The sequence below is a fragment of the Loxodonta africana genome, chromosome 24 (assembly GCF_030014295.1).
Source record: "Loxodonta africana isolate mLoxAfr1 chromosome 24, mLoxAfr1.hap2, whole genome shotgun sequence".
Classification (NCBI taxonomy): Eukaryota; Metazoa; Chordata; class Mammalia; order Proboscidea; family Elephantidae; genus Loxodonta; species Loxodonta africana.
The window spans coordinates 46,884,901-46,899,756 of record NC_087365.1 but is presented as its reverse complement, the minus strand read 5'-3'; the positions used below and the strand labels follow the sequence as shown (position 1 = coordinate 46,899,756).

The 14,856-nt window shown below is 47.0% G+C and overlaps 2 protein-coding genes across 20 annotated transcripts in view; one reads left to right on the top strand and one right to left on the bottom strand.

Annotated features, from left to right (window-relative positions):
• SULF2 (sulfatase 2) overlaps positions 1-14,570 on the top strand; it is a 144,598-nt gene extending 130,028 nt beyond the window's left edge. For all 4 annotated transcript variants that reach the window (XM_064276176.1, XM_064276175.1, XM_064276177.1 and 1 more), the window contains 10 exons: positions 1,561-1,789; positions 1,887-1,983; positions 2,294-2,388; positions 3,421-3,483; positions 4,203-4,372; positions 4,659-4,801; positions 5,879-6,002; positions 8,112-8,145; positions 8,397-8,450; positions 9,398-14,570. In XM_064276176.1, the coding sequence (XP_064132246.1) occupies positions 1,561-1,789; positions 1,887-1,983; positions 2,294-2,388; positions 3,421-3,483; positions 4,203-4,372; positions 4,659-4,801; positions 5,879-6,002; positions 8,112-8,145; positions 8,397-8,450; positions 9,398-9,428 (1,040 nt within the window). In that variant the 3' untranslated portion in view covers positions 9,429-14,570. The remainder of the gene's footprint in view (positions 1-1,560; positions 1,790-1,886; positions 1,984-2,293; positions 2,389-3,420; positions 3,484-4,202; positions 4,373-4,658; positions 4,802-5,878; positions 6,003-8,111; positions 8,146-8,396; positions 8,451-9,397) is intronic.
• The window catches only part of NCOA3 (nuclear receptor coactivator 3), a 129,428-nt gene continuing 122,567 nt past the window's right edge, over positions 7,996-14,856 (bottom strand). For all 16 annotated transcript variants that reach the window (XM_064276173.1, XM_010591770.3, XM_023550349.2 and 13 more), the window contains one exon: positions 7,996-14,731. In XM_064276173.1, coding sequence (XP_064132243.1) covers positions 14,720-14,731 — 12 coding nt within the window. In that variant the 3' untranslated portion in view covers positions 7,996-14,719. The remainder of the gene's footprint in view (positions 14,732-14,856) is intronic.

The following is a 14,856-nucleotide window of genomic DNA, read 5'->3' as shown; positions in this document are numbered from 1 at the left end:
CCTCAAGTACACCTTTTCAACATCTGACTTAGCACTCACACAAAAAGCGCTGCGCCTCGTCCTCTCACTGAGTGGACTGCACCCAGCTCAGTGCTGGGGAAACAGGCTCAGAGCTAAGTAACCTCCCCAAGCTTCACCCTTTCTATCCAGAGAAATGTGCTGTGTAGCTTTTCCCGCCCCCCCAGTTCAAACCAGTGTTTCTATAGGTCCATGTTACTTTATTTTTCATTGGGGTATATAATTCACATAATATAAAATTAAACCATTTTATGTAGAACGGAATTTCAAATTCTCATGGAATCCAGACTTTCCAGAACCACAGAGGGTGGATGAACCCCGGAAACTACTGCTCTAAGATAATCTTTAAACCTTAAACCAAAAACATCCCTTGAAATCTTCTTAAAACCAAGAGTTTAGCGCTGCCTTGAGCACTGCAGTCTTTTAAGAACTTTCTATATGCGATCAAATTGACAATGGCAACTAGAAAGACTAGACAGGAATCTGAAGGGGGAGCAAGCTTATGTTAATGGGGGAGGAACAACTCAGAAAAGGAGGGCGAGAATGGTTGCACAACTTGAAGAATGTCATCAATGTCGCCAAATTATACGTGTAAAAACTGCTGAACTGGTGTATGTTCTGCTGTGTATATTCTGAGTAACAAAAAAATTACAAAATTAACCATTTTAAAGTGAACGATCCAGTGGCATTTAGTACATTAATAATGCTATGTTACGTGGCCACCACCTCTAGTTCTCATCGCCCCAAAAGGAAACTCCATAGCCCTTGGCAGTCCCTTTCCACTTCCCCCGCACCCAGTTCCTGGCAACCACCAATCCTTCTTTCTCTATGGATTTGCCTATTCTGGACATTTCCTATAAATGGAATCATGCAATATGTGACCTTTCCTGTCTGACTTCTTTCACTTAACAATGTTTAAGGTCTAGCGTGCTGTAGCATGTATCAGTGCTTCATTCCTTTTTACGGCTGAGTAATATTCCATTTAGGGAGTCCCTGGGTGGCGAAGATGGTTAAACACTTGACTACTAACTGAAAAGTTGATGGTTCAAACCCACCCAGAGGCACCTCAGAAGAAAGCCCCGGTAATCTGCTTCCGAAAGATCACAGCCGTGAAAACCTCGTGGTGCAGTCCTACTCTGCGACACAGGTGCAGTCCTACTCTGCGACACAGGTGCAGTCCTACTCTGCGCCACACGGGCACCGTGAGTCGGAACCGACTTGAGGGTGCCGGGTTTTCGGTTTAACATGCCATTGTGCGGATGGCTATACCACAGTGTGCTTATCCATGTATAGCTCTTCCTTGAAATTATCTCAGTCAGCTCCTTCTTAGCTCTAGGACTTAAGTCTCCCCAATTTAACCCCACTGGGGTCCAAAATCTGCTTCACGGGTAGATAGATTTCATGAGCCCTCAAGTCTCAGACTACACCGAGCCTCACAGTTGGAGCTCATGGACCCGGCCATATTGTGATTACAGGGCTAGGGCGCCTGGCCAGTCCTTTCCAGCCTTCCTAACCCCAACCACCCCCCTCTGACATCCACAGAGTACAAGGCCAGCTATGCCCGTAACCGCTCCATCCGCTCAGTGGCCATTGAGTTGGATGGTGAGGTGTACCACATGGGCCTGGAGGACACATCTCAGCCTCGCAACCTTAGCAAGCGGCACTGGCCAGGGGTGCCTGAAAACCATGATGACAAAGATGGTGGGGACTTCAGCGGCACCGGAGGCCTTCCAGACTACTTGGCCACCAGCCCCATTAAAGTAACACACCGGTGAGAGCCCAGGCAGAGTCTGGGGTGCAGGGGGCAGGCTGGGCCCCCCCCCAACCCCGGTCCCTCAAGGCTACACGTGATCCTTTCTCTCGAGCAGGTGCTACATTCTAGAGAATGACACGGTCCAGTGTGACCTGGACCTGTACAAGTCCCTGCAGGCCTGGAAAGACCACAAGCTGCACATCGACCATGAGGTGAACAAGGCTCGGGGGGAGATGTTCTCAGCCACCGTGAGCTTGGCGGCCCCACCATCCACCCCAGGAGGCAGTGAGGCCAGACCCAGGGAAAGGGCCCGTACTGCAGCTGGAGGAATTGAGTGAGACCAGCAGCCAGAGAGGCGAAGGGAGGTCCCCACAGGATTCTTACTCAGGGACCCTGGCATCTGTCGGGGAATGCAGGCCACTGCTGAGCGGAAGGCCAGGCTGGTGGGGGGCAGGCCATGAGGCCAACCCTTCTCTCCTGGCCCTACCAGAGTTTCAGGACCTCATCTGCTCCCTCCCTCAGATCGAAACCCTGCAGAACAAAATTAAGAACCTCAGGGAAGTCCGAGGTCACCTGAAGAAAAAGCGGCCAGAAGAATGCGACTGCCACAAAATCAGGTGAGGCAGCACAGGGCCACCAGCCTGGGCACCATTCCCCTTTCATTATCTTCTATCCCATCTCTTCCCCTCAGGGTGAGAAAAAAATCCGTAACACCATCCCCATTGTTAGCCACATGGGCATATACAAAACCCCTCAGGCTGCCCACCACATGCCTGTGTTCATGCACTGCTAACGGGAAGCAGACCCAAATTGGGAGTGGGCTCCCAGGTAGGGAAAAGGGCGTCTGCCTTTTCGGAAACAGCCCTTGTGGCTTCGGGTCCACATTACCTGCTCAGGGAACCCCTGGCCCTAGGGACCATACTCTCGAACAGCACAGTAAACAGTACTTCTCACATTGGTGGCAGTGATCTACGTCCTGCACTGTCTAGTACAGCAGCTACTAACCACATGGCTCTAGTGCATTGAAAGGTGGCTGGTGTAACTGAGAAAAAGTATTTTTTATTTAAATAGCCGCACAAGGCGAGTGGCTACTATATTGGACAGCACAGCTCTAGTCTCCGCTACCTTTCTAGAAAATAACAAAACAAAAACAACCCAAACCCATTGCCCACGAGTCAATTCCGACTCATAGCGACCCTATAGGGCAGAGTGGAACTGCCCCGTGGTTTCCACAGAGCACCTGTGTTTTCAAACTGCCGCAGCTCTTCACCACTACACCACCAGGGTCTCCCCTTTCTAGAAAGGGCTTGGAAAACACAGGTCCCGGTGCTGGCCTCTGACCAAGCCCAGAGTGAGGTGGTGGGGGCAACCTGGGGAGGCTGAGGCTGAAGCCCCGGCAGCCAGGCCCCACTGCTAGCCTTGCTAGATTGTATCTGCCCCGACCTTCTGGCCTGAGGGTTTCAGCCAGTGGCTCCCAACTCCTGCCTGAATGAGCCAGCCAGATAGGAAGGCACTGCCCTGGAATAGCTCCCTCCCCACCACTACCCCAGAGAAAGGGGAGGGGCGGGGCAGGGGCAACGCTGGGGAACCCCAGAAAACCACAGGGGTCCTGAGAGCCCTTTCTGAGCCGGGGCTGGGGTCTGTTCCAGTTACCACGCCCAGCAGCACAAAGGACGCCTCAAGCACAAAGGCTCCAGTCTGCATCCTTTCAGGTAAGGGGCAGCAGAGCCCCAGCAGGGGAAGGCCCAAGGCCCAGGGGGAAGAGGCCACTCTCCTTTTCACTAAAACAGGGAAGAGAAAGACATCTGGGCTTTTCCCGGCCAGTCTGGCAGCCCTTGAAGAGCTCTTTCTCCCACTTTAACACTGAGGGATCCAGAAGCCCCCTTGTGGCCAAAGCGAGTTGCTGCAGCCCCACCAGGCGGGGACAGTGCACAGAGACGGAGGGAGGTGTGAGCAGGAGTGCAAGGATTCCCCTGACTCTTCTGCCTCTCTGCTGCCTGGGCGCTGAAGCAGGGTCTGGGAGGATGGGAGACTGGGTTCTTGTACCCACTCTGCCTTGCACCGAAGTGGGGACCTTCTACTGCTAGGCTCCCCAGCTCTCCTGCTGGGGAGGTCCTAGCCAGCCTCTGGGAGGCAGGAGCAGCAGAGGCTCAGGGTCATTGATCCCAGTTGTTGCCCTCAAGCCGATTCCAAATCATGGCAACCCTATGTGCAGAGTAGAACTCCATAGGGCTTTCAAGGCTGTGACTTTTCAAGCAGATCTCCACGCCTGGCTACTGAGGCACCTCTGGGTGGCTTTGAACCGCCAGCCTTTTTGGTTAGTAGTCCAGCGTTTGGCCATCTGCACCACCCAGAGACTGTTTATTGATTCCTGGGAGGCCCCGAGGCAGGGCCTGAGGAGTGTGAGGGCTGTGGCGCTGTGTGCCCATAGGAAGGGTCTGCAGGAGAAGGACAAGGTGTGGCTGCTGCGGGAGCAGAAGCGCAAGAAGAAACTCCGCAAGCTGCTCAAGCGGCTGCAGAACAACGACACGTGCAGCATGCCAGGCCTCACGTGCTTCACCCACGACAACCAGCACTGGCAGACAGCGCCCCTCTGGACCCGTGAGCGAGCAAGGGAGGAGCAAGGGAGCGGGAGGCCCTGGGCAGGGGGGCAGGGCCCAGGGGGCTTCTCCAAAGCCTCAGGGTGACCCAGGATGCCTCCCGCCCCACACCTGCACTTGTGCTTGCTCCACACCAGGTCCCCTAGGTCTTTCAGGAACAGGTCCCCTGCCACCAGGGTCAGCACGTGCCCCAGTCACTTAGCATCTGAGGAGCAGGCGTGGAGGGCTGTCGGGAGGCTGGGCTTCCTGCAGGCACGTGGGGCATTTTCTCTCCCTCCCCTTGGCAGTGGGGCCCTTCTGTGCCTGCACCAGCGCCAACAACAATACATACTGGTGCATGCGGACCATCAACGAGACGCACAATTTCCTTTTCTGTGAATTTGCAACCGGCTTCCTAGAGTACTTTGATCTCAACACAGACCCCTACCAGGTACGGGTAACGCAAACAGGAGAAACGGGAAGGTGGGCACACAGAAACTGCCAGTTAGGCTCCTGGAGAAGTGGCAATAGATTTTCCACGTCCCGTTGAGTCCCTGAGAGAGTGAGTTGTGAAGCCATGGGGAACTGGAGGACTCTCTTCAGTTTGCCTTTCTCTGCCCCCATTTCCTCATCTGTGAGATGGTACTGTACAGTCTCCACTCCTAGGAAAATGTCGACGTTCAGCTAGGTTTTGCTGGTACTTTGGAAGATCCCCCAGAACTGAACTGCTGCAGGGGTCCTAAGGGCCAGGCCAAATACTGCAGACTCCAGGGCCTACAGGAACCATGCATTGTACAACTCACACTTCCATAGCACGTTCCTAGCACTTCCATTTATTAAGTCACCTAAACTTATCAATGACTGGAGCGGCCCGGAACCACTCACAACAGAAGCAGCGGAGTACGGTGAGCTGGAAAGCCCATGCCTCGCGATGGTCACTACTGACCCGCACTATTGCTTCTCAGGGGTGTGGCCTTGGTTTTGTCCAATCTTCAATGTTTTGAGAAAACCCTGAAGATAATTTTTCACATGAAATCTGATCCTTATTCAGCTGCTGAATTTTAGTTTTAAATACCAAGTAGGCTGCCAGTTTTCCTCCTCAGTTCAGCCCTGCATTTTACAAAAGAGGGCAGAGAAGTGGTGGGTTAGGTGGTCACTGGTAGCTCCCATACTAGGCAAGAACCCAGGTCCCAACCAGCCTGTCATCACAAGGCTGCTTTCCCAGGAACTGAGGGCCTATGAGTAAAAGCTGCATAGAAATACAAGGCTTGGGATACAGCAGCTCCAGGAGTTCACTGCCAGGTACACAGAGCTGGTTTTCATTCTCTCATGGAGCGAGGGATTGGTGAGGCTAGAAGCCAAAACGCAGTCCTAACTATCCCAAACTCTGCACTTGCTGGGGTCAGTAGGGCCCCATCCCATAGCACCTTCCACTCCTCACCTGCCTGAAACAAGTCCCCTGGTTTTTAGGAAAGGATGGAGGGTTCCCATGCCCACCTTGCTGACAACATGCCTTTCCTCCAACCAGCTGATGAATGCGGTGAACACGCTGGACAGGGAGATCCTCAATCAGCTGCACGTCCAGCTTATGGAGCTAAGGAGTTGCAAGGGTTACAAGCAGTGTAACCCCCGGACCCGAAACATGGACCTGGGTGAGTCAGCACCCCATATGGGGCAAGCTGCCTGTCGGGGGGAAGGTGGGGGTTACCATAGGAAGAAACATAAGATGTCCTGGTGTGTCCCAAAGAGTGAACCAGGAATTGCCCAGGAGTTGGGGGTGATACAATGAAAGACCAATCATCTGGAAGCGTCTGGATGCCCCTGCCCACATCAGGCAGTGCCATGGGCTTTCAATGAGTTGTGCTTCCTGAGAGGAAGGAGCACCTGGACCACCTGCACAGCAAACACACAACTTTCTCTCAGATTTTCTTCCATTTTGTTAATTTATTCATTCAGCAAACATTTATGAAGAACATAAACCTGGACCCAGGCTGGTCACTAGAAAGGAAAAAGATGTACACACCCCCTGACCTCACAAGGACTCACATTCTGCTGGGGACAGCAGTCCATGGTGGGAAGCCTCTTGCCTCATGGAGTCAACAGAATGATGTAACACAGCCTCAGAGTGGGAGGGGGCAGAGTAGAGCAGGGGTCAAGGACAACACCTCCAGAAAGTGGCACCTGCCACGGAATCTTTACACAGAAGTAGTAATCCACCATGTGAAAACGTGGGAGGCTGGCATTCCAGGAATCTGAAGTGGAAACAAGCTCTGAGATTGAGACATGTTTGAGGACCAGAAAGAGCCCAGTGTAGCTCGTCTTGGGTGCACCAAGCAGCCAGTGGAGGGGCTTTAACCTGGGGAATGGACAATCTACATTTAAAAACAATAGCTGCTCAGTAAAGAGCTCTGGCGGTGCCATGGTTAAGTGCACAACTGCTAACCGAAATGTCAGCAGTTCAAACCCACCAGAGGCTCTGCGGGAGAAAAGAACCGGCAATTCACAGCCTGGGAAGCCCCACCGGGCAGTTCTACTCCGTCACTGTCAGATCAGGTCGCTATGAGTCATAATCGACTGGACAGCACACAACAACAGATGCTAAGTGCACATGCCCACCTCCCCCACCATGACCAGGGCCAGCGACCAGGAGAAAGGGGGTAGTATGGGGAAAGTGGGGTGACACGGTAATCTGGGGAGAGACGATGGTGGCCTGGACTTAAGGCAGTAGCAGTGAAGAAGGAAATCTTAAGATTTAGGTCGTGACGCCCACAGAACGTGGTGATGGGGGCGGGGGATAAAGAAGTAACAAATTACGAGTCACAGGTAACTCCTGTGTTTCATGCAGGACACAGTCAGGAATCCTTTCAGTTCAGGATACAAATTGGGTAATTTTAAGATTTAAAAAAAAAAAAAAGCCATTAGTAGCTACAACGAAGTGCAGACAGACTGGCCCATAAACCTGTCTTTGAAGGCCCTTGGGAGTCTTACCTGTACCTAGTAAGACCACATAAAGTTCATATCAGGAAAAACGCCAAGCAGCTCAGGAGGAAGAATCCAGGTGCTACAGTCAGCTGGTTACCAAGGAGGGAGAGCAAATACATTTACAGAACACATTCCAAGAACACTGCCTGCTCCAGGCGAGCCTGCTCCAATCAGAATTCTCACTGATGGAGAAACACCTTCCTAACACCCATAAAAGTGCTGCTTTCACGATCCTAAACGCAGTTGTCTGTTGACCACTTACTGTGGCCAGGCACTGTGAGTGCTCTGCGGGCACTGACAATCTTCCATCCTCGTTTTAAGGAACGAGGGAAGTGAACCAGGTGGGCTGACTCCAAAGCCCATGCACTTGACCACTCTGCCATGTCCTCTAGGAACCTTCCAGAGAGCCCAGACACAGGGACTTTCCCCGCCACCTTGCCTTTCTCATGGCCCTTGGCTTTTGGTCCCAAGTCGCATAAGCCTTAGTGCCTGTCTACTGCCTCCACCATGACCAGGGCCAATGCTGAATGAACTCATCAGGGTCCTAAAACGGATGTGATAGTACTATAGGCAATCTACAAGGGCAACGTAGGAGTCTTAGGGCAAGTTCCCCTCCTGACTTGGTTTACTCCGACTAGGAAACACTATCAACGTTATGGAACGGTGACTAAATGCCTAAAGTGTTTTTTTTTTTTTTTTAAGTGAGGGTTTATACAATGTCATTGCTTGTACCATTTTTGCCCTAAACTGTCTATTTTGTTCATGTCTCCCTCATTTAGGACTTAAAGATGGAGGAAGCTACGAGCAATACAGGTATTCAATTTTGTCCTGAAAGCCTGAGGAAAGGGCCAGTCTCTCGGTCCATCCATTAACCTAATAATCTCTGTGAGGATGCACCTGTCCTGTGGAGAGACTGCCCTCTCTCTGGTCTGCCAGGGGCCTGGCTTACCCATCGGTGATAGGTGACACCTAAGGAGACCTTCTGTGTCTGGTTCTTTGGGGATGGCTCTGTCTTTCTTGGTGATGGTTAATGCTCATTCTCCTTTTGACACTTGAAAACTTAGGCAGTTTCAGCGTCGAAAGTGGCCAGAAATGAAGAGACCTGCTTCCAGATCACTGTGAGTTGAGGAACCAGTTTATACAGAGAGCACTGGTTCTGGCTTGCTTCATTCTGTGCTTTTCCTGTGTGCATGCCATTTTTCATCCGTTCCCATGAGGGGAGGCAGGAACGTGCTTCCTGTAAGATAACATGCTGGGATACGTTTTATGTTGTAGATTAACACCTCGTCGCCTTGTCTGATACACTGCTGCTCTCTGTGCAATCATCTGTGCTGCTCAGTAAATTCAGGGTATTACTTAGTTAAGCAGCATTTAACTAGTGTAACTGCCAGACATCTTGAAGGCTGTGACTGCAAACAGAAGTGTTAACTGGTCCGTGATAGCAGCAGCAGGGTGGCCTCGTGTAAACGACTTCCCTAAAGTCCACGCTACAGAACTCTCACTCAGTGCCAGTGAGTAGGCTGTGTGGAGGCTGTGGCCACCTGTGAAGTTCACAACTAGTCGACAGGGAGCTGCCAGTCTTTCCAAGCAGGAATGAGGTACAGTCTGCCAGATCTAATGCACTGAGACAGTGCAGATACACAGATATGTGTTAAAAACCCTTTTTTAATACTGGCAACTGACCTGACATTAAGATACCATGCAAGCAAACCAATGACCTCAGCGAGCTACCCTGTGCAATCTCGGCTCTACACATTTCGTTCTACGTATGTAAACAAACCTCTGTGGCTTTAATGGGACAATAAAGTTATCACAGCACAGAATCTTCACAGCTTACACTCTTTAGCCACTATTCTTTCCAGATCCTGAAATGCCATGCTTGCCAGCCATGGGGTGTGTGAGCCACCTGCAAACCTGAGACCTAGGTGGTAGTAACCCCTTTCCAAGTAACTTAGAATAGTCCTTCTCAGCAGCCACATCCCTGAAGCAAAGCTAACTCAGCTGTGTGACTAAGAAGTGTGTAAACAGCAGTCAAGTACTAATTTGAGTTTGCTTTGTTATACAGGGGCCAACTGTGGGAAGGCTGGGAAGGCTAGGCTAAGAAGCACTAAGACGACCTCCAAACCTAAAGGGGCTTCATGACTAGACAGCGATGTGCGCTGCTCCGGCAGTGAAAACCACATGCGATTTCAAGCAGACCTGTGCTGCTAGCCAGAAGGCCTGAAACAGACAGACCTTGCGCTTTCAGTCAACATGGCAAATTCTGGAGGATAACCATCGGGAGTAGAGATACTTCAGAAGTCCATTTTTGCACCTGCTTTTGCTTTGGATTATACCTCACCAGCCGCACAAAACGCATTTTCATATCAAAAAGTCACCACTAACACTAACCCTCTCTGCAAGGCTCAGAAGGGAAAAAGAACAGAAGTATTTTCTTGGAAATTTCCCCCAAGGGTGAAAGTCACTGGATTTTTTTTTTTTAACATATGGGAACAACAATCCTGTTTTAAACCCTCTTATTCTTCTGGCTCGTCACAAAGGAACTAAGAAACAAGACAGAGGCAACTTGCAGACAGATGCTGGAAACAGTGAAAAGATTTTGATAATGAATCAATAGCACAAAAAAAAAGGGACCATTTACCTAGCACTACAACCCTGGTTGCCTCTGAAGAACTGGACTTTACTGTACATATGTGACCATTTAAATGTAACCAACATGGGAACTTTTAGGGGAATCTAATTAAGAAAACCCAATTTTCTAGAGTGGTGATGTCAATAAACGCTCTGTGGCCAGTGTTAAGAACCCCGTGCAGTTGTAGGCATGTCTGTTCCTGCCCAGATACCATTTCTCTCAGTGTTCCTTTGTGATCTGTCCTGGAACCGATGTTTTTTAAGGTACTGAAAAGAAATGGAATTGATGTATGTCCCAAGTTTTAATGAAATTTTATTTGTAAAGAAATTTTGTAGTTTAAGTATTGTCATACAGTGTTCAAAACCCTAGCCAATGAAGCACCTTCGACATTTTGTAAAAGGCCATTCTTAGAGTTATCTGGTTGGGTTTGGTTTAAGATAAAGAATCATCCAAGGTACTACCAGTGAACACCTTTTTGGAAGGAGCTGCTTTGGGTTTAGAGGGTCTTTTAAAGGGGAATAAAACAAAACTAAACCAGCTGCCATTGAGTTGATCCTGACTCATGGCAACCCCGTGTGTTTCTGAGCAGAACTGTGCTCCCCAGGGTTTCCAATGGCTGAATTTCAAAAGCAGATTGCCAGCCTTTCTTCTGAGTAGTCTCTGAATAGACTCGAACCACCAACCTCTCAGTTAGTAGCCGAGCACTTAACCATTTGCACCACCCAGCGATTCCTTAAAAGGTGAATAGATGGTCATAAATTATTAATACTTACCATATTTCTTACTGAACTATACCATACCTCAGAGATCTCCCAGGCAAGTCTCACATCACACCAGGTTTAAGACTTCACTTTAAAAAAGTATTACTACACAAAGCGAGTCACCTCACACAGCCCTTCTTTGTGTAGCAGTCAGAAATCCAGAAAGGGAAAATGGGAGCAATCTCCTACTCCAACCCATTTCTCATTTGACGGTTGATGCAGAGAATTTCTAAGCACTCAGATTTTATTAAAAAGTATTCCCATGCTTTTCAATGCCCCAAAGAGGCCAAGGATCCATCCCCAACAAAAAAAAAATTTGACCTTATAGAAACACCTATTGCTATTCGAATTAAGCTTAACAGTCTGTTTTACCCTCAATCTAACATGAATTTAATCAATAAAATTAAAAAAAAAAAAAAAGGCAAGCAAGCTCCTAAGTTCCAATTTTAAATAGAAACCTTTATTTACAACGACATCCAAAACAATCAGCCAAGCAGTCATAGCTTACCACCAAACCATCTCGTAAGTTATCCCATGTGGTCTGGAGTCTTTGCAGTGTAAAGAATGATTTAAAGACTTTTTTTTTCCCCAAACGCTTAATGTAAACTTGACTGAAACTGAATTCATTCTCAATACTACACGTCAATTCCTGAGAATTTGAATATTGCTCTCAGAATGACATTTCCATCTTCTTCAAAATTCCACATATTTGAGAGAGAGAGAAGGAAAAAGAAAACACCCTGCTCGTAAGTAAATAGTCGCCTTGGGGCTGGAAAACAGCTCTTGCTCCCTTGCTGGGGAAATTTTCGCCTACCCTAAAGGTTTTGCTCCAATGAATCTCCCACTTATGAACAAAACTCATGGCTTCTGCAAATCAAAAGGGAACTGGACAGGCATATGGGTAACAGGCAATCCAATTCTGTTTACTTTCCAGCTGAAGATATTTCTGGATTAAACAAATTCTAGGGCAGCAAGCCAATTATCTCCTGTAGACCCCTACCCTACATACCCCCGACTCACCTCAGATATTAAATACTGATGAACTACTTAGTCCTGTTTACGGATATTTACACCTGTCAGTCCAGATGCACAGTTTAGGAAAGTGTCACCATAACATGAACATTAACAACGCAATTTCCATTTGTTTTTTCAAGGAAGAAACATGTATCTCCTTTATATCATTTTGATCTTTATAAAATATATATATTATATACTTATATATCTTTGGATTCAGCAAAAGTAAGTACTGGAAATATTCCACATTCTAAAAGCAAATGGAAAGATTACTTAAACTGTTCACCCAACAGATACGAAGGTTTAGAAAAATGAGAGGAGTGGGAGGGGAGGTAGGCAGTGGAAGTACAAAAACAATTATTCAAAAAGGTAAAAGGGCAATAAAAGTAAAAACAACAAATTACCTCAAAGACTGCATCTATTAAAAGAAAGGCAAAATCTTAAGTGTACACCAATAAAATGAACAAGTAGAAAATATAAAAACTTATCCTAAACTTTGTTTCTGTCCATATAAAAGGGGTGCTGCCTTCCAGTTAGCCTGGAGTCAGGATTGAGGAAAAGAATCACAAAATTTTGGGGGGTTTCTTTTGTTTGCTTGTTTGTTTTTAATAATTTTTAAAAGTCAAGAAAGGTAAGAGCACCATTCTATCTCTCCCCACACATGACTTAAACAAGGAAGGTTCAGACACACACGACACAGCTGTGTCTAAAAAGACAGAGACTCTTACTCATCTATGTATGCCTCTATCTTCAAACAAAGGGCAGAATATGGTATCTGAAAAGTACAGGCCACCATGATAGAAGTTTATGGAGTTACAATCTTAAATTTATTTTTGACCTTGAGGGCAGGGAGGGGTAGAAGTGGCAAACTCATAATTGTATACACACTGTTGAGAAAATAAAATCCATGTGAAAACTTGGTGGTGGTTCTGAAAATACCAGGTTTCACTTAATCAAGTCAAAGAAATTCAATGATCTTACCTTCAGAGACATCTAGAAATACTGGCTAAACATGTTTGAAATTGAAAAAAAAAAAAAAAAAATCAACTGGCTCTCAATTATTGCTAGGAAACGACACCAAGGCTGGCACAGACGTTTGAAATCCATAGATATTCCAAAATCCCAATTTCGTTCAACTGTTTGAACCACATAAGTAACCCAGATATAGGGAATTAAACCTGATTTTTTTTCTCCCTACTCTCAACTGGCAACTATAGGTGCCAAGCAGTAGCAATAGCAGAAAAGTGTCAGGGAGCAGAAAAGGAGGGTGCAAGGGCACCCAGTCAGACTGGCTGATTTGGGGACTAAGCTCTGTGGGAAATAACAATGACATGATTCTATCCCACAGGGACATAGTGCAAGTATCACAACAGCAGAATGACAAGACAGCTGGACAGACGCTGGAAGCCGCACATGAAGGAGTCTACTTGAGATCTCAATGTGGGCAAGATCTCAATGCGGGATTCAGGTCGTAACAACCAAAACCTTAAAGCACTCCTAAAATGATGAAAAGGCAACATATTCAATTTAAAAAAAACTGTGAATTGCTATCACTTAATTTACGGATCATCTAAAATCCAAAAGAATTTTTTTTTAATCAATTTTTTTTTTTAAACTCCTGATACCTTTTTTAAAAAGTTTATCTACCCATCTCTAGTCTTTCCCCCAAAATTAACAAAGTGCTTAGTTATGGCAGAGGCATTAGAAAGAAAAAAAATGCAACTGCAGACATCTAAACAACTGATCTCCTCCAAAAACATTTAGGTTTAGAATAAGAGACTGAGAAGAGCGAGGCATCTGAGGCTGGGAAAGGACACGTTGTGGATCACTGTCCCCTCCCCAGGTGGCTGAGGGGCTGTCTCTCGTTTGTAACCTCACCACGCTGAGCTTACTGAAATCAACAATGTTAAATATTTTGCTTCACAAACTCTGCAAAAATGAGTTGTTGTGACCTACAAAAAGAGGTATATACATATTTTACATGATACAATATCTTAAAGGTCCTATTTACACAGAAAATCTATTCACAGAAACACTGCGAAATTCTGATTCAGAATGCAGTACCTGGCCTTGGGTTTGCTGAAGTTTATTTTCAAAAAGCATTATTGCTCTACCATATAGGCAAAGGGTGACACCAGTACTTTCAAAACAAATCACAATTCTTGTCCAACAGTTTCGTTTAGACAAAAAACCAGGAATGTGGTTTCGCCATTCCTCAAGACCTCACAAATATTGCATTTATCCATTGCTTTTTTTAAATAAAGTGCACTCGGCTGCACATGAGCATGTGAAAAAACTGCTACTGCTGCAATTAAATACTGTCAGCTCATTTCTCCCTTCTGCAAAGCCACTTGGCATCAGTGACAATTCCTGGAGGTGAAGTATTACAGGATATTAGGAGCAAATGAAAATTCTAGTTAGGAGAAAGCCAGGGACTGAGCGACTCAACAGTATAATTAAAAGAACTCAGAAATGCCACTTCCACTAGGACAAAGGCCAACATGACAGAAACTGCCTGGTCGTGACAAGACTTGAGGCTGTGCTCTTTGTCCAACACTGCAACTAGAGAACACAGATGGTTTCATCGCTCTTGGCTTCTCCAATTTCTCTGGCCCACCATTACTTCTGACAGACTGGGTAACAAGGCAGAAAGAAGTGACAACGGGAGGCTTTCACAATCAGGAATACTCCGTATCTCCAGAATCACATCCCTAGGAGGCAGAATCTCAAAAAGTATTTGTCTGTTTTCAACACCATGATACACAGAGGGGGAAAAAAAAAAAAAATCAGGTAGATATTGCACTTCAGCTTAAAATCCAGCCCTGTTCAAATGACATCACTTGGAATACCCTTGACAGAGATCGAAGCTGGTCGTTTCCTCAAGGCTGGACGCCTGAAACAATGATTCTTTACCTCCTGCTAATTCGAGTGCATTGTCATTTGTACAAATGATGTCCTTGGAGGTCCTGCTGTAGAGATGTCAGCAATATTTCTGTTAGAAACCAGAAAAAACATGAGTAAGTGATGTGCCTTGCACAACAGAAAAAACCCTCATGTCTATACTCATGGCTTGCTGTGTGGCTTTAGCTGACTGATTCGAATTCCTTAGATTCCATA